This window comes from Archocentrus centrarchus, chromosome 16 (assembly GCF_007364275.1).
Source record: "Archocentrus centrarchus isolate MPI-CPG fArcCen1 chromosome 16, fArcCen1, whole genome shotgun sequence".
NCBI classification, from domain to species: Eukaryota; Metazoa; Chordata; class Actinopteri; order Cichliformes; family Cichlidae; genus Archocentrus; species Archocentrus centrarchus.
Genome location: NC_044361.1, coordinates 29004180 through 29026345, shown reverse-complemented (window position 1 = coordinate 29026345; position 22166 = coordinate 29004180). Strand labels below are relative to the sequence as shown.

Below are 22166 nucleotides of genomic sequence, written 5' to 3'. Positions count from 1 at the left end.
TCCACTTTCAAAAAGATGCAGCTGTACTGACCTTGAAATGCTTTACATTCTCCCCATATAGACTGTGAAAACAAATTTTGCCCGCAGTTTAACCTGTAAGGCACACTTTGTCCGGAGTTCAGCCACCTCACTGGTGAATCGTGTGAGATCGGCGCCCAAGATCTGCCTGACAACACAAAAAGGGGGATAATTTACTTACGCCAGGAAACGGAAGGACGCAAGCTGCCAGCTGGAGAAGCAGGTTAGCCAGTCAGCTCGGTTGATAATACACGTGTTTGCATTGGTGCAACAACGTGTGGTTTGTGAACGGAAAGAAATTCATAAACATCACGTCAAAGTACTGTCGGACTTTTCTCTACAGTTGTTTGGTGAGTTGTTTTTTTTGTTTTGTTTTTTTTAACTGACACTGTATCTCGGAAAGTAATTTAATAGCTGATTAAAAAAAAAAAAAAAAAAAGCTGCTAACCTGGTTATTGGTGTCCCGAAATCTGTTACAACTAATTAACTGACCTAACTAACATGACATTTGTCTTAGTGTCGATGAATGGATGCTTCTGTTAGTGTAAGTAAAATACAACAGCTAAAACTGCGACAAGGCAGTTTACGGACAATGTTAGCATGAGCTAAGACAGGTGAAAACTTGTCAACCGACCAGTTTTCTTCTCTGAGCTATGGAGCAGTCCTTAAACAGTCAGTGCCCTGGGGGTAAACTCAGTACCCTCCAAAAGCTCTCAGGAGTCTCTTGAGTTTCTCTCTCTACTTATGTAGGCGCTCCTTTTTTTTTTCCCGCCCTTTTATTTAATATGCCGTCAACAAAAACAATATCATACACTGTATGGTTTAGACCGGGAATAATCTTATATAAGAACCTGTTAACCCATTTACATTTTTTTTTAGAAAAAATGTATCCGCTTATACTCGTTCAGTTTGTCAATGATGCATATCATATGCCTGAAGAATGTAAACAAATGAATGTAAACAAAGGGTTATCTCCACCCCTAGAATCGAAAACATCGCCATATTAACTGTGTCCATGCTTTCCAAGCCTGAGACAAACACTATTATGTGTCGTAGCTATAAAGTTACTAAGCACGTAGATTAATGATCTTTGTAACTGTTGATGCAGGGCGGGTACCTCGTTAAAATCCAACAGTTAAGGGGCCATTCTGCAAGTGCAGGAAATTTTCTTTCCCACTCATTATTTTAAAATTATCCATGCACAAAATACTAAAAGCATACACATATTTTGTATTTTTCCAGTCTTCTCTGACTAGATCGAGCAATTGTGTCACTCCACCCAATATTATATGGTAACCCATATTACCAAAAGAAGACATTCATTCCAAACTTTCCTTCTTTTATTTATGTAATCACATCTCACACTTTCACAGTGCATTACATTCCACAGGTATCATCTTTTTCTGAGAAATACTAGCACTAATTTCCAGCCCTGTTACTGCACATATAAAAACATAAAATATTATTTAACATTTCTGTGGTTTATTTGTCATAATGTACAAATAAAAGTGATATATCCATTCAGCCATATTGTCTTGTGCAACCCTGTTACTCTAGTTTTAACTCTGGTACATATAAAATGTTTAATGAAATAATCATAAATGGTTTTCTTAGCTCACAACGGTTTATCTGTTGCCTTTGTAATAGTTTGAATTTTTATATGAATAGTGAATCTGAGCAAAGGTTTGAAAATAAATACTGAAATTACTCAAAAAAAAATTGTGTGTCTTGTATTTAATTTTTCAGCTTGTAATGTTGGTAATAGGTCACTCGAAGTGTAGCACACAGTAACTAAAATATCTTATAAAAAGTTTACCTTTGATGCCTGAGCTGGACAAATCGAATTTCCTAAATACATAATAGAAAATTATAAAATAAGGAGTCAGTTTTTTTTTTTTACAGTTTTTGAAGCTTAAATTGTCCTCCGATTGTAGAATGGCCTTTATGTCTTTACAGTCCACTTGAGTAAATACAGCACATCCACAGCTTGTAAATGCACGTCTTCCTTGAGCTCAACATGTCCTTTAAGTGTAAAGCAAGTTTGCAAGTCATTTACTGGATTCCTGTTTTCTGTGTTTAGTCTTACATGCCACTATGAAGTACATCCTGGTTACTGGCGGTGTTATATCTGGTATTGGTAAGGGCATCATTGCCAGCAGTGTTGGAACAATCCTCAAGTCCTGCGGTCTTCATGTCACAGCCATCAAAATCGACCCGTATATCAATATTGATGCCGGTACCTTTTCACCTTATGAACACGGTGAGTAATTTACTACTTCTAATGATGTCTATGTACTTAGTCAGCTGCGGTTTTATTTAATTGTTTGGTGGAGTCCTGTGGTTAATGTTTGACAGTAAATATTGTGGGAGCGTTGCAGCCTTTACGGTAGAGTGGCACGGGCTCAGGTTGTTTCCATACAGCGTACAGTCGCTGGCCATTTTATGGGGTAAACCTATTCAACTGATTGCTGATGCAAATGTGAAATCAGCCAATCACATGGTAGGAACTCAATGCATTTAGGTATTTAGATATGGGCAAGACAACCTGCTGAAATTCAAACCGAGCACCAGAATGAGGAAAAAAGTTGATTTAAGTGACTTTGAACGTGGCGTGGTTGTTGATGAAACTACTGGATTTCCCCCACAGCAGTCACTAGGGTTTAAAGAGAATGGACCAAAAAAAGAGAAAATATCCAGTGTATTTGCACGTTTGTGACCCAGTAAATAAGTTACATGCACAGCCCTCACAAGGCTGCCTGTGAATGTGCTGCAGTGGTGTTTTTAAGTGCAAAAAACAAGCATTGTGCTCTATTGCTACTGATGCATTAATGGCTCTACTTTGCTAAGGAGCACAACAAGTCCCGTTTTTCCTTGCTTTTCTGACTTTTCCTGGAATGCACTGAACTCGAGAGTGACGCCACTCCCAGCCCCGTCATCCGTGGCAAATGGAACACAGCATGAGTTCACTTGTACTCAAATGGCCTCCGAAGTCACCAGATCTCAATCTAATATAGCGCTTTCAGAATGTGGTGGAATGGGAGAGTTGCATCCTGGCTGTGCAGTTAACAGATCTGCACCAGCTGTGTGACGCTATTATGTCAACATGGACCAAAATCTCCGGAATGTTTCCAACACCTTGATGAATCTATGCCACAGAGAATGAAGGCAGTTCTGAATGCAAAGGGGGTCCAACCCAGTAAGAGCAACGTGTACCTAATAAAGCGTCCAGCGTATGTGTATTTGTTGTGTTAACAAGTGGAGCTCCTGTTTTTTATGAGTTTTGTTGTACTGTGTATTACTGAACACATTTTCATCAAGCCTGACGCCCAAGATTTCCACTAAGTGGGAATCTGCTGTTAAATCAACCCTGTGGAAAAAACTGATGTAATGTTTGGCATTCCCAGGTGAGGTGTTTGTTCTCGATGATGGCGGGGAGGTGGATCTAGATTTGGGAAACTATGAGCGTTTTCTGGACATCCGCCTTATCAAAGATAACAACATCACCACTGGAAAGATCTATCAGTCGGTAATCAACAAGGAGAGAAGAGGAGACTATCTGGGCAAAACTGTTCAAGGTTGGATATTTTTGTTTACGGAGCTTCTTTTGGTGTTGAGCCTAGAGAAGCAGATTTAGGCTGTATGCGTGTATCTGTGTTTCTGAGAGTTGAGTTATACAATACAAATGCATAGATAACTACAGCTAAACATTTTCTTCTTTTTTTTGTCAGTTGTACCACACATCACAGATGCTATCCAGGAATGGGTAATGAAGCAGGCAACCATCTCAGTGGATGAGGACGGTGTGGAACCTCAAGTTTGTGTCATAGAGGTAAGCTGGGATTAATGTAGTGTGAATAAATATTCTGAAGTCAGAATTGCCTTATTTATATTCCCATGGGTCATTCTTTAGTCTAGTAGTACTCACACTTAATAATTTCATTCAGTTTAGTTTCACTTCAGATCTGTCACCTCTTGTTTTTCTAGTGATTTTTGCACCATGCAGCAGCAGGTCTGATAAATAATTGAATCTGTATAAAATGAGTGTCACTGTGATGCAGGAAAAAAAAAAAACTTGTAAATAGAGGGATTTTAAAAATGATTTGCTGAGAAAAGGTTGTAAAAACGCTGGCTCTGTTTCTAGCCTTGGGGAATAAATGTTTATATGAAAGAAGAAAAAAAAAAACAGTGCTAAATCATTGTGTTATAAATCAAGTGTTTGTTTTACAGTATGTGCTGCAAAATTATTTCATCTTTAATATATTTGCAGCTTAAAAGAGTCAAGTTCTCATAAACCAAGGTAAATTATTATCTTGCCTCCAGCAGTTCTTATACGGCATACTTCAAACCAGCACTGACAGTGTTATGGGCTCGGTGCTGCTGACACTGTGCTGTACTTTCCAAGTCTGTCCAAAGTGCTGAGGCTCAGCCTGTGTATTGTTGCATGTAATTCAGTGGTTTAAGCTGATGTTTTGTGTCAACAGCTAGGAGGCACAGTAGGGGACATCGAGAGCATGCCTTTCATTGAAGCCTTCAGACAGTTCCAGTTCAAGGTGAAAAGGGAGAACTTCTGCAACATCCATGTCAGCTTGATACCACAGGTATGGTTTGCTAGTGAACATGCACAGCATGTAGTTTTTTGTTTTTTTTTACAGGTATTGTGTAAGCTCACCACATCCACTGAATTATTTTTAAATATTTTTGTTTCGTAGTACAATTCTCAAGTTCAGTTTTTCTATTAATTTAAGGAACGTGTTATTGAACAGGAAAAAAATAATTACCACTGACTTATATTCCACATTTACACTTCGGTTTTAAGTTAATTTATCTTTTGTCCTCAGCCCAATACCACAGGAGAGCAGAAAACCAAACCAACCCAGAGCAGTGTCCGAGAGCTCAGAGGGCTGGGCCTGTCTCCAGATTTGGTGGGTGGTCCGATTAAACTGGTTGCACCGCTATATCTACAGGCCGGATGGGTGTACTATGAAGCGAGATTAATGACTGCTATGTCAAGCTTGAAGTTTTCTGTGTCACGAAAGTTGCTTTCTTTTTTACCTGTCTAATTCACCCTGGTAAGTTAGGCTGAACACATAACCTGGTCAAGAGCAAGGTATAATTAGAGTTTCGGTTTAAAATCACCTGGAAGCGACACATTTTCACTCATTCTTTTATTTACAGCATGTTTTAAGTGCTAGTAGATTACCAAAACCACCAAATGAAGCTCAGCTGTAAAGTTACAGCATCGCATTGTCACTGGAATTAGCACGTATTCAGTTTGTGATGCAGAACATGTATAAATGTTTTTATAGTTGATTCTAATCTGCTGCTCCGTCTGTTTTACACTGCTGGAATTGCAGCTACTAGATCACAAAGCAGAATATTGATGAGGGTATTTTATCGCTAAAATAAACACCCTTTGATCTGCAGAGAAATGAACACGATTTCCACGTCTCCTTTTTTTTTTTTTTTTTTAAGATAGTAACGTTTATTCTCTAAATGTGTCGAGTTTAAAGTTTCAGAGCTCGAATGTGCAGCCGTCACACTGGAACCAAATAGCAGCACGGAGACCACGCTCAGCATTAAAGTAATGAACTTGAATTAAGTTGTTTATTTTACCACTCTAGCACTAAATCAATAGATTAGCAATTTTCTGTAGGAATAAATTTCCCATCTTATTTGCAAGTGTGCTGCTTTCTACTGTTATTTGTCATATTCTTTATAGGTTTTTACCACCGTTATGTTATCATCTTCATCATTTGATAACATCTCTCACTGGATTAGGCGGCACTCACGGGGTTCATTTTGCGCAGAAGAAGAGTCATGACATGTGAAATGCCTCTTTATGTGAGCGTGCACAGGGCCTGAAGCAGAAAGCCTGGCTTAGCAGAGAACGTTGATAACTGCTGTCGTGATGCCTGCGATCTCCAACTGGGATTTAAGGTTTTGTCAAGCCAGCTAACACAGAGAAAGCCTGGCTGTGTTGAACTTCCTTCGTAGCATACCCCTCAAGTTGCTTGTTCTTCTTACTTTGTAGACAATCCATTATTTTGAATCACAGGTTTGTCTCATGATGTTGGCAACCAAATCAAATTTTATGTCTTTAAATATAAACCCTCAAGTGTGTGCTGTGTATATTGTACTAATACACATTCTTCTTTTGCCAGATTGTGTGTCGCTGTGTGACGCCTCTAGAAACGTCTGTCAAGGAAAAGATCTCTATGTTTTGTCACGTGGAGCCCACACAGGTGAAATATTGCAATATTCATCCCAGTAAACAGCCTACAGTTTGATAAGTGTATAGCTGTCGGTGGGGTAGGCTGCTCACATTAGTTATAAGCTAGTGCAGTTCATCTTGTCAATACTCACAAGAAAATGACAGTACATATAAGAAGGTCATGAAAGAAATAAGAGCAAACAACTAATTCACTATTACTATAATTAGATATGGTTTAATTGTCTTCTTGTAACAAACCTTTCCTAGCTCAACCCCCTCACTCAAAATAAAGACTCGTCATATATTTAGAGCGAGACTGCCTTCATGTGAGTAAAAATTGAAATCCTATACAGTCATGGGCCTTTTGGTTTGGTACAGCTTTTCAAGTGCTTTAAAATGCAAATATCTCATCAGCCAATCACAAGGCAGTAACAGTAAATTTAGGCATGCAGACTATCAGACGACCTGATAAAGTTCAAATTGAGCATCAGAATCAGGTAGAAAAATGATCTAAGTGACTTTGAACGTGGCATGGTTGTTTGTGCCAGACAGACTGGGCTGAGTATTTCAGAGTCAGCGTAACCGTCTTCTGATGGCTGCTTCCAGTGGGATGATGCATCATGACATAAAGCTCAGATCATCTCAAACATGACAGTGAGTTCACTGTACTCACATGCACTTCCACAGTCACAATATCAAGCCAATAGATTTAAGGTAGTTCTGAAGACAAAAGGGGGGGTCCAATCCAATACTAGCAAGGTGTACCTAATAAAGTGTCTGGTCAGTGTATAAAAATCATTTTTAAAAAAGCCAGTAGATATCAACAAACAACATGTTTTCTAATTCTTTCCAGGTGATCTGTGTCCACGATGTGTCCTCGGTTTATAGAGTTCCTCTGCTGCTGGAGGACCAGGGTGTTGTGAACTACTTACGTGAGCGGTTGAAGCTGCCCATTGAGATGAGACCCAGAAAGATGTTCACAAAGTGGAAGGAGATGGCTGATAGGTAGGGAAGTGCATCTCAGCTGCTTATCTGTTTCTAATTTTGTCTCGCACAGAGAATTAGATACATTCCGGCTTCCGGCTCCCCCAACTTCCGGTCCGCGAATTGATGTCAAAAAGATACAATTTGGCCCTTTACGTTACTTTTTTGACATTTCGCCTTCCCCTCCAATTAAGAGGGTTAAGCGAAATGTCAAAAAAGTAACTTAAATGGCCAAATTGTATATTGTATACAATTGTATATACAAAATGCTGCAGATGAATTTCTGTTTTTTGACTTTTTTTTCTTTTTTACAAATTTTTGAAAGTATCAGCTCAAGGATGCTTGACCTACAGCCCAACGAGTTTCCGTTACCATATCTCACATATCATACAAGTAAAACATTTAACAGCAGAGCTCTATGGGCCAACAGGTCTCTTGTTGGGTTTAGTACAACATACACAGTGTTGAGGGTAAATGAGTAGCTGAGGAAGTAATCATTAAAGGATGCATTAGATTCTGTACTATGAATCATCTCCCTTTCTTTTCAGATCCGACCGTCTCTTGGAGCATGTTTCCATAGCCCTGGTGGGGAAATATACCAAGTTAGCTGACTCTTACACATCTGTAATTAAGGCTCTAGAGCATTCGGCCCTTGCCATTAATCACAAACTAGTGGTCAAGGTAAGGAAATAACTGTTATAATTTCAGAATTTTGCATCACTTTGTTTTCAATTTGAACTGTTTTTGCAGTAAAACTTTCTAAACTTAAATAAAGCCTCACAGAAGCTTGTATTTGTACAGCTGTTAGCATGTTGTTGACTGATCTTCATCCAGATTGTGTTTGTTGTTATTACAGTACATAGACTCTGCAGACTTGGAGAATACTACCCTGCAAGATGATCCAGTGAGATACCATGAGGCCTGGCAGAACCTCTGCAGTGCTCAGTGAGTAGACAAAACAGGGCAAAGACATGTGCCAGTAAACTTGGATGATCTTGGATAATTAGCAGCTATCGATATTAGAATGTACACTCTGGTGATGCAGTATTGCAGACAGGTAAAAACAGGTTGTGAGACCTGTTGTCTGTAGTTGTTTCAAAAGAGGCAGTAACGGGGTGTGTTACAGGCTGGGGACAGCAAGAGGATATTTTATTACTTCAGGGGGGTTTTGATAAGGAAAACATAATTTGGGATAGTTTTTCTTTACTTTTCGTGGATGCATTAGATTTAAAATGTCAGTAGTGTGTCCTAATCAGTATCATAAAATAAAGCTTTTCTAAGTATGTTAGTTAGTTAGTTCAGTAGTCATACAATATGTTACTGAATTATCGTACACTGATGATACAGTAGCAGGCTTTTTGATAATCTCCAAAGAGAGAGTGATACAAGGTTTGAAAAGAAAGCCATATGAGAATATGCTCAATTTAAATTTCTTAATTGTGTCTGTGAAATCTTCTAAGTGGGCTGAGGCCTGATGGTTCTTTTTCTTTCCACAGTGCTGTCTTGGTGCCGGGAGGTTTTGGTACAAGAGGGACAGAAGGCAAGATGCAAGCTATTTCCTGGGCACGGAAGCAGAATAAGCCATTTCTGGGTAAGAGAGATTTCATACTGTGCTATATGTTATGTATCATATTGTAATGCAGTATTTCATCCTACCAGCAAGTCCACAAATGAAACCAGGCAGGGCTTGAAAGCTGGTGTTCAGTGACGCTCTCCATGCAGTTAGACATAGTTTGAGCAGTTACACAAAGACAAATAGAGGAAATACTTGATTAATATAGACTCAGTGCAGGGCCGTATAGAGGATGTAAGATGTATGCTGTTCATATATTTAGTGTGATATTAATTTTTCAAATACTGCTAATACCAATGAACAGACAAAAAGTACCCACTGTGTTTTTTTTTTTTTTTTCCCCCCGGGTCTTGTATTTCTATTATTCAGTGAAAGCTCTGGAGCAGATTGAAAGGGGATCTGTATTTACTGCACACCTTTTATTCCTCGCAATTAATCTCGTGATGCAACACTTAATATGCAGATTCATTACTGCTTGTCAGGGGTTTATATTGGGAGATGATGTTCAGTATTTGAGTCTTTACCATAGCTGAGATTATGCAAGAATCCTGCTGGCCTTGTTTTTTTGCAGGGGTTTGTTTGGGCATGCAGCTGGCAGTTTGTGAGTTTGCTCGCAGTGTTCTTGGATGGGAAGGTGAGTGCGGTTCAGCTCGGGACACAGCAAAGAAATATTTCCTTCCTGTGGTTTCTAATTTAATGATGAATAAAGCTTCCACCTGTTGGAAAGTTGATTTGTGCTTAGAGCCGTTCATCTTATCTTTTTCAGATGCCAACTCCACAGAATTTAATCCAGAATCCAAACACCCTGTGGTAGGTTATCATTTTTCTTCCTTTTTTTTTTTTTTTTTTTTTTTTTCAGTATGCGCTTATCAGTTATAATCAGGGTGGTTCAACATCTTTTTTGATCTCTCCAGGTGATTGACATGCCTGAACACAACCCAGGCCAGATGGGTGGGACTATGAGGTTGGGAAAGAGGCAAACCGTTTTCACGTCCAGCACCAGTGTACTGAGTATGTGTCTGCCGGATCAAATGGTGTATGGATTTGTTCTACCCAGTGACTTTATGACCTAATGAAATTATGTTTTATTCTTCCAGGAAAGCTGTATGGAGATGTGGAATCTGTTGATGAAAGGCACAGACACAGATTTGAGGTAGTGACCAAAACAAGAGTTTAAAGCTTTTTGTCATGCAGCAAAAAGCATTGAATTACAAAATTTATTATACAAAAACTATACAGTGTATCATACAGGAACTTGGGGTTATATTTTAACCTTGAATTAAACAAATAGCACATTGAATCACTGAATGTTATCTTATTTCAGGTGAATCCAGAGCTGAAACACCACTTTGAAAAAAAGGGACTTCAGTTTGTTGGACAGGATGTGAAAGGAGAGAGAATGGAAGTCATAGAATTAGAGGGTAATGGGGAAAGTGTTTGAAATCGAGCACCCACCTGCTGCTTCCACTACATGCAATTCTTGAACTTGCTGAAGAGAAGCCATGTTTCATCTTTATTGTTTTAACTATAGGAGTACTGCTGTAAATGAAGCCTGAGGTAGTAGAGGTATTAATGCGTGCAGTAATTTGCCAATTTTTGTTTCAGACCACTGTTACTTTGTTGGAGTGCAGTACCATCCAGAGTTCACTTCCAGACCCATCAAACCTTCTCCTCCATATTTGGGTCTTCTGCTGGCTGCTGCGGGAAAACTCCAGAGCTACCTGGCCAAGGGCTGTCGCCTTTCTCCACGGTAAACACCAGCACAGCAATGACTTGGCATCCAAAGGTTATTTAAAGGAAGTTGAAATGAAACCGTGCAGTGGTGACGGTCCGGAAATGTATGCGTTTAGCTGGAACTACAGCTAGAAGTTCCCAGACGTTAACTTGTTCCATCAAGGTGTTTCTCAAGCCTGCAAACGGCTGACTGTTATTTCATCTTGCTCTCATTTTTCATCAAATCATGTTTGACTGACATTTATGCTCAGAGGACACTTTTTAATATTAATCTGTAAAATTGTTAATACTGAGTGGTTAAAATCTGAACTCAAACTTGCCTCTGAACTTTAAACTTGATCAATATTTAACACCAATTATATTATGCATTATATCAAAAGACCCAAGCTGCACTTGAAGCCATGTCCATGTCATCGTTCTTCCTGGAGTTACAGTAAAACAGTCTCTATGCTGTGTTGCTGCTGCAGTACTCATCTTATGCATTTATGTTGCATTTCAGGGACAACTACAGCGACAACAGTGGTAGCAGCTCTCCTGAAATGGACCTCTCATCTGAGCTGAAGTTCCTGTCTTTGTAGGAGTAATTTTTGTTTTTGTGTCACTCATGGAGATAAATGCAAGGCCCAGGAAATATAACTGACTCTGTAAAAGCAATATTTGTATTAAACAGTATTTTTAAAAATTGTTGATACAATATTGTAGTAAGCATTAATAATTTATGCTGTTCAAATATTTTGCCTTCAGGAAAATATTAAAGGTAAGGGAATTCTGTTAACTCTGTCGGTGTTTTAAAGCTGCTGTAAAAATCCAAACCTTTATTAAAGGTGCTCTGACAAATTTCTGAGAAAGATGATCATGTTGGAGTTTTACAGAGAAACTTGTGACTTGCTCAGAATTCACTGGTAATTTTGCAGGACCTGTTTGGTCTCTGTGTCCCGGTTTTATCTGTCGTTGCTCCCCACATTACCCACAGACCTCATTGTGGGGGGGCATAACATGTAGCATGTGAGAAAGGGTCGGGGGGTTTGTGCAGTCGGGGTTCTTTTGACTGCCATCCTGCAAATCACTCCAGTCTGTATAAGAAGCATGTTTAAAGGTTTTTACTTGTGTGTGTGTGTGTGTTGGTAGTCAGAGAAGTTATTGATACATTTACCAGTTTTAAATACTTGTAACTATCTCCTTTTTTTTTTTTTTTTTTATTATTTGGATTATTTGTATTTTGTATTTCTCCTTAGTTTTAATACTGCCTTTAGTTTTAAACAATTGTCCTCTGTACTGCATCCAAATCTGTATGGAAATGAGATTAAAATAGGATGAAATATTTTTCTGTAGTAATGTAAATGATTTAGGCATCATGGTTGCTGGGTTTTAATTTCTGTATGTAAACTGTTATTTGATAACTTTGCTTTGGGGTCATGAGAGAGTTTTTTTTTTTGTTTTATTTGGCGTTTTTTAGGCCCTAAAGCTGAGCTCACTATTTGAGGTTGCACAATTTGTGCCTTCATCCAGTAAACACAACTGCCCTTTACCACTATTTCAGACTAAGAACTTTTTTTAATGGATGTGCTGATACACAGTCATCTGATAGTTGGGGAAATCCAATCCAAGCAGTCTTTATAACAGCAACAGAATAAAAGTAAAACTAAGGATCAGTAAAAGTGACTGGTGGGTTATAGGCATCAAATATCCTGCTTGCATTTTCAGTCTTGGTGTATTTTCCAAGTAAGTAAAATGAGACCCCATTTGGTTATCAGTTTGTGACTCAAATGCACTGAAATGCTTTTTTTTTTTTTTATATATATATATATTTATTACATTTAGATGCATATGTTATGCAGTATGTGTTTAATTTGAAAAAATAAATATTCTCTCCCGAGAAACTTGTCATTATTTTGGAGGATATTAGGTTGCCATTACAAGCTGCACGATTTATCTCACATAACTATATTTTTTCTGACAGATGCAAACATACATGTATGACTTTACATAAATACATTGGTGTTGTCACCCCTTCCTTGGGAAGGACTCATTAACGAGGACGGTGGCGGAGAAGCTTGTTCTCCTTGTTGCCTGCATGTAATCTGAACACTGCAGAATGTGGTGGTGAGAGGTCGTGGTCATTTTACATATAACTGTGAGACCAGTTTGGTTTTCCCAGGGGATAAAAAGCTGCATTGTTATCAACTTCCCCTTTTAGATGCTCACTGTACAGACAAGATCATAAAGTGATAAAAAAAACTTGCAAATAGTGTGGGCAAAGAGTTGCCAACAATCACCCTCATTTTCTGTGTTAATGATGTTGATAGCCCTTAAGGACGTCAACAGGAAAGTGCACAGTTTCCCTTGATAATGTATTTAATGCAGCCACTACTTCCTTAAACTTACCCCATTTCCTATATCTGGCCCTCCCTTTGTCCTTCTGCTCTTGCCCCTCCTTTAGTCAAGTATAAACATGAAACCTTCAGAAGTACACACCCCTGCAAAGCCATGCTCACGCATGCTTACAGTACTAGTTAAGATCAGCAGCTCAAATGGATCGACTTTGTGGGACAGATTTTTCTGTGTGCCTGCCTTCATTGAAGATTTGATGAGCCACTATGGAAATGAGAATAGAATTGTCCTGCAGTCATAAAAGCATAGGAGTTTTGGGATGGCTGTGAATACTGACTTCTACACTGGTAGTGAGATTAATAAGGAGTGGCTTATTGGTTGTTTCTCAACATTTGGATTGTCAGAGGTAAGAAAGCAGCTGGTGGTAAGCTTGTGTGGGGTTGATAGTCTCGGTAATCTCTTCACTATATTTGCTTTTTTTTAAATGATTATTTTTATGACAATCTACTTTTTCTCTTCCCCAGAACTTCTATACACCTCTCCAAAAGTTGTCTTTCCTGTCCTAATCTCTTTTCTAACTGCCTGCAACAATGGACCTGACTTTGTGGCAGTACCAATTCAGGATCATCATGCTGGGCGATTCCACTGTGGGAAAGTCCTCGCTGCTGAAACGCTACACAGAGGACTTGTTTATGGAGTCCATCAACCAGACAGTAGGTGTTGACTTCTATGTTCACTTCCTGGAGGTGGAACCAGGAGTCCGTGTCAAGCTGCAGTTCTGGGACACAGCTGGACAGGAAAGGTTCAGGTATGGATGAGCTTTAAACAAGACATCTGCAGTCTACAATGAGATAAGCTTAATGTTTGGATTTTAGGTATTATTGATATATATATTTTTAGGCCATATTACAAAAACACCATTCTAATAATGAAATTCAGAAATGTTTTTCTTGTGCATGACAAACTGCAGTTTCTTCCATTCACACCAGAGCTATTCTTCAGTGTTTACTTTCAGCTGTGATTGTGTATCCACCCCCAGTGTCACAAGATAGGTGTGCGCTGTGTACAGAAATGCAGTTTGTGCAATACTTTTGAGTTGAAAATTGAGCTCTTTTAAATGCAGTATTTTCTATGCTCAGCATATTTAATAAAAGAACTAAGAGATAGAGGTTTCATTCTGTCTCCAAATTCTTTTTTTTTTCAGCTCTCCAGCTGAATGAACTGAAACAAATTGCAAACTATGCCTGTTTGGATTTACCTTCACTTTGGACCAGATCTATAATCCCATTAGTCAGCCAAAGGCTTAGCCACATTAGGGTTGTTTTCAGTAAGAAGTGTTTAGATGAAGTTTTTTGCCAGCTGACAGTTTAGATGACCTTTGGTTTAAATATTCAATGAGTCATTCAGGACCTACAGGTCTGATTAGATTCTTGCAAAGAGACAGAATGCTTATCCAAAAGAGCTCAAGTCATGCAGTGCAGATGTCAGTCGCTCATAAGAACAGGACATAAATTTAGCTACTTTCCAGGTTTTGGGGGGGATTATTTGATAATATTCAAATATCCAGTTCTTTTTCCCCTTGTCTCACTGCTTTCCTCAGGTCAGTGACCCGTTCTTATTACCGCAACTCAGTTGGAGGCATGCTAGTGTTTGACATTACCAATCGTGCCTCTTTTGACCATGTTAAGGACTGGCATGCTGAGGTGTGCGAGCGAGTGCAGCCACATAAGGTTCTGTTCATCCTGGTGGGTCAAAAGAGTGACCGAGATGCTCACAGGGAAAGGGCGGTGAGCCGGGACGAGGCCGAGAAACTGGCCCAGCAGCTAGGAACACCCTACGTGGAGGCTTCTGCAAAGTCTGGACAAAATGTAAGACAGTCCTTCGAGCTCCTCACTCGACGAATCTACCAGGGCCTGTTGAGTGGAGAGATAGAGCTGCAAGAGGGCTGGGATGGAGTCAAGTGCACTGCCCCACAGGCACTGCAGTTACAGCGAGCCAGCACTTCTCAGCCAAGAGTGGAAACCAAGAACAAGAAAAAGTGCTGTGGTTAAACTGTGGGCATGTGGCGGCCAGCTTTGTGAACTCACGTGAATGTAAAACCAAAAAGAGGTTGAGAGCAGACTGGATTGGCAGTGGCATTTTATTGTAAAGCAAGGAAAAAAAACACACTGGTGTGAAAAATATTTTACACCTTTTTGTGATGATAAAGAAATGTGAAAGACTGATCTTTTTTTTTTTTTTGGTGTGAAATAAAATAGGGAACGATATTAGTTTAGGATTTTTTTGGTGTGTAACTGTTTCCTTTTTTGTACTCCATCAGCAGGTAGACATGCTTGACTACTCTTGTACTGATTTGTTGTTTAATGAGACTGAAATGTTCAGTGTAAAGTCTAATAACCTTTCTTATCTGAATCTAGTTCCACCATTAGGATGAAATTTAAGTTTGCTCAATGTCACTTGTAGCACTGAGCTCAAAAAGTGCAACAAAGCTGCTAGTGAAGCCCTAGACTTTTAATAGAAAAATCAATATTCTATATTTATAAGAGAAATATGGTAATTCTCTCTTTAGTGAGATGCCAGGCCCACAGCATATTAGACTAATGGACTCATAAGGTCATTACTAACCTCACTTCAGTGAGGGCAGGGGCTGTAATATGACAAGTTGTTTGTTCTTTTTCTCTAATTAGTCTAATGGGTGCTAAAGATGTAATTGTGTCAGAGTCACTATTATTCAAAGGGGAGAGGAAATTAGCAAATCTTCTCCATTACTGAATCCTCTACCTCGAGACCTGTACACTGGGAAAGCGGTTCCACCAGCCTGGAGGTCAAGGAGTTGGAGTAGCCTGCGCAGCTATGGGCCACGTAATTTATAACAAGTGGCTGCAAGCAGGTTTATCATTTTGAGTGGTCAATGAGAGGGTTGGTACCACTGCTGCACAAAGGCATTCTGTATTTGCCTTTGAATCCATTTCCAGGACACATTTGTGATTCTCTCTGTATTACTTGTTCTACAAATAATTCCCAGCAGTTAATGTATTTGGTCCCTTGGTTGAGATTACAAATATTGTCTTAAGCCTTCATTTGTCTCTTGAATTATTCTTACGGGCCTGAACAGTTTTACCGAAAATGCCTTGTAACATCACTAGTAAACACATCCTGGGAATATTTGGTCATCTAAACCTCACGGGTGCTTTTAGATTTTTTTCCCCCTTTGTATCTGCAACTAAAACATGTCACTGAGTCATGGCAGGTAGCTATCTGCCATTTCTGAATATCAGGCTTTGTATGTGGTTCTCTGCAAGCATGCAGGAAGTCAATGTAATCACAACTGAGCCTTCGTGGTGTATTAATATAATACAGATTAGTGTGGCATTTCCAACTCCATGAGGTGGTTGACCAATAAATGTGAACTGCTTTCCATCTCATAAGTTTGTCAAATTACATGGATACATTAATTAAATCTGGCAACATACACACCATAGATCAGTTCTTATTCTTATGCAAATTTCCCAGGTAAACAATAATAAAAGGCCACAATGATGCACTAAATAAACATGTTAATGAAACAGAAACCTTAATACAATAGCACATCCACACATGGCCACCACTACACAGGAGGAATTTGGTAGTCTAAACCTTTAACTACAGAAAACTATAATAGAGCCCGCTGTGCTCCAATCAATCCTAAACTTAACCTGCAAGATAACCTCAATAATGAGAAACGTAAGAACAAACACTTCATTTTCTATGGAGGGACATGAGTCGGGTAGCATTTGCATCCAGTAACAAAGAACACCAAAGAAGTATGAGTCCTTATTTTTATTGACAAAAGATGTAATGGAGTTCTGCCAGGTTTAGCTTAATGGCAACAATACAGAATCAAACATACAAAGACCACTATTGTGCAATGACTCTGGCAAAACACTCAAAACTTATGGAGCTATGACAATGAAACATTAATGTCAAGAAAAATACACCCACCAATACCATATCTCTATTCTTTTTCCCCCAACCCCCCCCACCCCACCCAGGGAAAAAAAAAAAAAATCCCAGTTTAAAAGAAAAGAAATAACCAGAATGGGTGCAACATCTCAGTCGTGCTACTTTTTGGTTGTCTTGCGGATCAATGCCATTCTCTGAAACGAAAATAAATGCACATAATTAGGCCCAGTGTTCATTATAATACAATCCAAATCAACCATACTGACAAATATGAGATCAGCAGTTACTCAAGGTTCTCTCTGCCAACATGTGCAGCAGAGCCAATCACTCACCTGTTTGTGAGCCTCTGTGGTGCAAGCCTTCTTGAACGGCCGGATCTCATCTGAGCCGTAACCAGGAATCCACATGTTCCACTGGCGCTCTGAGAAAAGTAATGCACAATGGCAGCAGGACACAGGCTTTAACTCCTCAGGATTTCCAAAAGATACTGATATCAGAGCTAGCATATCTGGCAAATAACTCAGTCTATAAGATAAAGATCCAATTTCCATTTCATTTTCAAAAATAGTTATATATGTTTTCAAGGCTTTACAGTAAATAATTTAAACTCCCTGTGTGCTTCAAACTGATAACAGAAATGCAGTTTACCTAACGTTAATCTAAAATTGTCTATAAATATTACATTAAGCTATTCTGATTTAGTGATTCAAGTGATAAAAAAAAATATTCCTTTAATTACAAACATGTTTTTGTATGCATATAGAGTTTGCTAAATAGCCTTGTGCTTTCAAAGTAACAACAAAATCTGAATATAAATAGCCAACGGGTATGGGTAAATTAATAAATCACATCAAATCCTCGTAAGATAAACTAAATGTAAGTCCTGATACCGTTTCAGTTAGCAACGATGGCCTTTACACTCTTACATTTTTGTGAGAGATCAAGGCACACAGCGAACCCTGGACAAAATAAAGAATGACCCAATCCTTCAAAAAAGCCACAAGCAACTTACCTAGATGTAACTGAACATCTTTCACCTCCAAGGTGTTGGACTTGCGATGGCGCGCCAGCTGACAGGCTGCTGTCACTACGCTCTCTATAAAATCATCTGCAATTTGTAGCAGCATCTGAGAAGAAAACAGGCATTTTTAAAATCCATGAAAAGTGAAGAAACCATCTGTTCCACAATAGCTTGAGAGTGGTCATATTTTCAGCTGTTCAAAGCATTAGCCAGGTTTTAATTCTAAATAATGGAAAAAGCATTACAGTAACAAAATTAAAATGTTATTCAATACAGAAAAATGCACTGTTGGTAAGGCTTACAAAATATAATCCATCATCATTTATTAATGCTGTTAAAAAAAAAAAAATCACTGACACACCTCCTCCACATCCTCATCCAGCTGCTCATTTGGATCAATCTCTCTCACCAGATCCTGCAGCTTTTTCTTACTTAGCACCTGGAGAGAGAAAAAAAGATACATTCATCATTAATTTATGACTGCTAACAGGTGTAGTTGATGTGTGGTCTCTACAACAGATTAATGATAGCCAAAGATTGCAAAAATACAACAAGACAGTTTTCTCACAGTCAAAGTAAGAACCCAGGAGTTTTGCATTGATATTTATTCCTGGTATTCCGTGTAAAAAATTAAATGTTCGTCTCAAATATAATACACTCTTAAACTTTGGCATTTCCAGACATTAAGTCAATAAATTATTACAGAGATGCTGACCTTTGGTTCTGCTAAGCAAAAAATTAACTGACCTGAGATCCCTCTGGACTACTCCTGCCCGCAGGGCCTGGCGGCATACCCTTAACCACAGTCACAGTGCTGTTAGCCATGCTGGTGGCCACAGAAAAAGTAGAGAGACTTTGGAGCTTCACTGGAATCAAAACAGTTGTGGCAGGTCTGTCTCTGACCCTCAGCAGCAATCCAAGTTGAAAACAGATGTGATAAATTACCTTTCTACCAGGGCCACAGCTGTAAATCTGAGATTAAAGAGTCAGAAACAGAAGTTAATCACAGGTTGATTGAGCTGTTTAAGCTGAATAGTAGGACATTCATGAAAAAGGCTTCCATCATCGTATTATTTACCAATTATATTCAGGAATGCTGAGTTTAGTTTAGTCTAAGGAGCTTGAAAACAAGGCAACTGAACTTCTCTAAGTTTTTGAAGATGTTTCAACTCTCATCCAACAGGCTTCTTCAGTTCTAAAACCAAAAGGTGGAGAGCCCCAGGTATTGAAACCCTAGTGGGGGGTTGTCACCTTGGCTCATGTGCATCATCACATGAGCCAAGGTGACAACCCCCCACTAGGGTGTGAAAAAAAAAAAAGCTGTGGGTCATTACCACCAGGGGTTTGGAGTGAAACCACTTTGAGACCTCGCCCCACTCTATCCTGTGACCGACTGAGATTACCTGAAGTAATCTCCATGCCATGCGTTTGTGGAATCGCTGTTTGAATGCAGTCTTGAGATCCTTTCCCAGGCGCCTCAGCCCCCACTCACACCTTACTTAGCTAACCTCAATAGGGGACATGATTGAGTGGGTACAGTGGTTTCACCCGAAACACCTGGTGTTAATAACCCACTGCTTTTTTTTTAACACCTTGGCTCCATGTGATGACGCAAATAATCAATAGTGGGTCAACGACCATCTCCAAGAGGCCAACCAGGGTGTAAATAACTGGGCTCCATCTTTTGGTTTTAGAACTGAAGAAGCCTCTTGGATTAGAGGTGAAACGTCTTCAAAAACTTAAAGAAGTGTAGTCGACTTTTTCCAAGCTCTTGAGATTACCCTGACCTGGCTGACTGAGAACTTACACAAACAACGCTGAGTTTATTTTTTTCTCGCTTGGTTTTTAAAGTAAAAATGACAAAATAACAACAAAGTTTTAATATAACATCGGATATATTATCATCGGCTTAATACTTAAAATGTAAAGCTGTTTTATTTTGATTCGGCTTTTTTTTTTAAATTGTATACAACATTTACTATTTACTGCCTTTACAATTCCAAATATATGCTAAGACCCAATCCACACAACTTAGCCGTCAAACAATGGCACAGGTCTACTGAAAACATTAACCGCGTTAGTGAAAAAATGTGATACCCAAAATATAAAGAGAAAAGACGGTAAATTAATGGTGGTTGTAGAAACAAACCATTAATTTAAAGCAAGCAAACAAACAATAAACATCGAAGTTTGCGCTAACGTGCTAAAAACAATAGCAGCTAACGTTAGCACCGAATCCGGTGGAGAAAACATATGCAGGCTAAATTTTAAAACTGCGCATCAAACTGTCAACTTACTCAGTTAAACAAACACTATCTATCCATGCTTCGGCGTGGTTGTGATGACAAATTTGTTGTTTTGCGGAAAAATCGACCCTCAGTTTCCCCTTTGGATAGCTAGAAAAATAATCGAGGCTTCCTTTCAGTACTTCCGCTTTGCTGATGTCTATTTCCTGTGGATACCGACGCTCTGTGTTCTCTACTTTGCCGCCTGCTGGATGCTTTGTGGAACTACATTAAAAAAAAAAGCAACCAAAAAAAAAAAACAAAAAAAAAATCTCATTTTTCAATAAAGTAGCATCAGCCTTTTCCCTCTTTCAGCAATTACATTTCACAAACAGCGCGTACGGGGTTTGTGTAGGGGAGAGCATGGTGGCATGAGCCAATTTTACTAAAAAAACAAACACAAGTGTGTCTGTTTCAAATAATAGTTACAATGTAAGCATCATCAAAGGATGCTTAGCCTCTGCCTTTCTTTTGCACTGCTTTGCTATCTTCATCGTATCTGTAGAATATCTGAAAAGAACACTTAAATACACAGACTACTAGGTACTATTAACCTAGCTTATATTAACCTTCTGGGGTACATTGAGCCACTGGCATGTTTTACCTCACAACCTCCATTTTGAAAAACATGCTTCCCACACCGGCTCAGATCTACAATTACACTCAGTTTCTGACTTTGTTTCGGAGCTTAAACTGACTTAAATTGACATGTAATAATGGGCAAAACCATTTAATAATGATATAAATGTGAAAACTTTAGAATCATGACAAATTAATTTGGGATGCAGGAAATACATTTTATTGCCCTGGACTCTCTCCATGTGCTTTAAGACAGAGTAAGTATCGTGAGCTCTTCTCCCTTTTTTTTTCTCTTCCTTACACTGACCTATGAATCATTCAATCAGCTAGCTCAATGGATGAACCAGTGTCGTGTCTGCACACATAACAGACAACTTAGAAAAGAATCCATTTCAAATTGTGTCTTTGGGCACTATGTTAGCAGCCTGTCACAAAAAACATGTAATTTGCTCCCATTTCTTTAGCTGAATCTACAAAAAATGCCAAAGATAACACAGTGTGATGGGAATAAAACAGTTTTTTTCACCAACAAGAGCAGGAGATGAACAGTATCTGACAGTCATGTCCTTAAGAAATAGGAAAAACCCAGCAAAGACCTGACACATGCAGGACCTGAGAGAAACATCTGACCCTTCAGTTGATTCAACTGTTTGCTGAATCCTCATCAGAAATGGTCTCAGTGGAAGGGCGGCTGTCAAGAAGGGAGAAACAGGGAGAAAGAGCTGAAGCTAAAAAAGTGCTTGGGTGAATGAGGAATGTATAGAGCGCTTAGAGTGCCCAAGTAGAGCAGAAAAGCACTATATAAGAGCATTTATCATGACTCCAAATCTGAAAACCATTTTCATGCAGCATATCCCACGTTCTTTAGTTATGATGTTCCAAGTATTGGACAACCAGGATGACTGGACAGAAATGGCAATGCGTCTCAGCATGTAAGAAATAATTCTGGTCTCCAGAAACGTGAAGCCAAAATTGAGGAAGGTGTTTTTGTCGGTCCCGATATCCGTGAACTGATGCTTGACAATGAGTTCAAAAGGAAACTGAAGCCAACTGAATCAGCAGCATGGGAAGCATTCACGCAGCTTGTCCAGAATTTTCTTGGCAATCACAGAGCAGAGAATTATGCTGAGCTTGTGGATAACATGCTGAAAGAAAATCAGCTAATAAGCACCAGAATGTCACTGAATTTGCACGCTTTACGTTCTCATCTCAACTTTTTCCCACCAAATCTGGGCATTGTCAGCAATGAGCACGGGGAAAGATTTCACTGAGATATAAAAGTGATGGAAAACCGATTTGAGGGAAAATTTAATCCGAGCATGATGGGTGACTAGTGTTGGTTCAAGGAAAGATGGGTGAGCAGTACAAGTGCAACAGTGCGCGCCTAAAACGTTTTTCCACACGCTGACCTCATTTTATTTTCAGATAAATTGACAGAAATATGCTTTAAAACATCTCTGTTTGTTTTCAGAATAGACACATTAAAAC

At 39.0% G+C, this 22166-nt stretch overlaps 3 protein-coding genes across 4 annotated transcripts; 2 read left to right on the top strand and 1 right to left on the bottom strand.

Annotated features, from left to right (window-relative positions):
- The first annotated feature begins 212 nt into the window (after positions 1–212).
- Positions 213–12371, top strand: LOC115794315 (CTP synthase 1-like). 2 transcript variants are annotated; one of them, XM_030749745.1, is made up of 18 exons: positions 213–368; positions 2099–2278; positions 3423–3593; positions 3747–3847; positions 4500–4616; positions 4857–4940; positions 6180–6260; positions 7083–7234; positions 7762–7894; positions 8070–8158; positions 8710–8804; positions 9358–9420; positions 9553–9596; positions 9701–9797; positions 9884–9939; positions 10111–10207; positions 10392–10536; positions 11020–12370. In XM_030749745.1, exons 2-18 carry the CDS (start codon positions 2113–2115, stop codon positions 11096–11098), a joined length of 1770 nt encoding a protein of 589 aa, XP_030605605.1. In that variant the 5' UTR covers positions 213–368; positions 2099–2112; the 3' UTR covers positions 11099–12370. The 2 variants fall into 2 exon arrangements, with proteins under 2 accessions (XP_030605605.1, XP_030605604.1); XM_030749744.1 differs by lacking the exon at positions 10111–10207 and having other exon boundaries at positions 235–368; positions 11020–12371.
- A 629-nt stretch (positions 12372–13000) lies between these two features.
- rab42b (RAB42, member RAS oncogene family) lies at positions 13001–16103 on the top strand. Its single transcript, XM_030749746.1, has 3 exons — positions 13001–13257; positions 13376–13659; positions 14452–16103. Exons 2-3 carry the CDS (start codon positions 13442–13444, stop codon positions 14900–14902), a joined length of 669 nt encoding a protein of 222 aa, XP_030605606.1. The 5' UTR covers positions 13001–13257; positions 13376–13441; the 3' UTR covers positions 14903–16103.
- Positions 16104–16866: 763 nt separating this feature from the next.
- taf12 (TAF12 RNA polymerase II, TATA box binding protein (TBP)-associated factor) lies at positions 16867–20269 on the bottom strand. The gene is made up of 6 exons (XM_030750163.1): positions 20112–20269; positions 18562–18786; positions 18176–18253; positions 17806–17920; positions 17126–17214; positions 16867–16987 (listed from the first exon to the last, which is right to left on the bottom strand). Exons 2-6 carry the CDS (start codon positions 18637–18639, stop codon positions 16952–16954), a joined length of 396 nt encoding a protein of 131 aa, XP_030606023.1. The 5' UTR covers positions 18640–18786; positions 20112–20269; the 3' UTR covers positions 16867–16951.
- Between the last annotated feature and the right edge of the window lie 1897 nt (positions 20270–22166).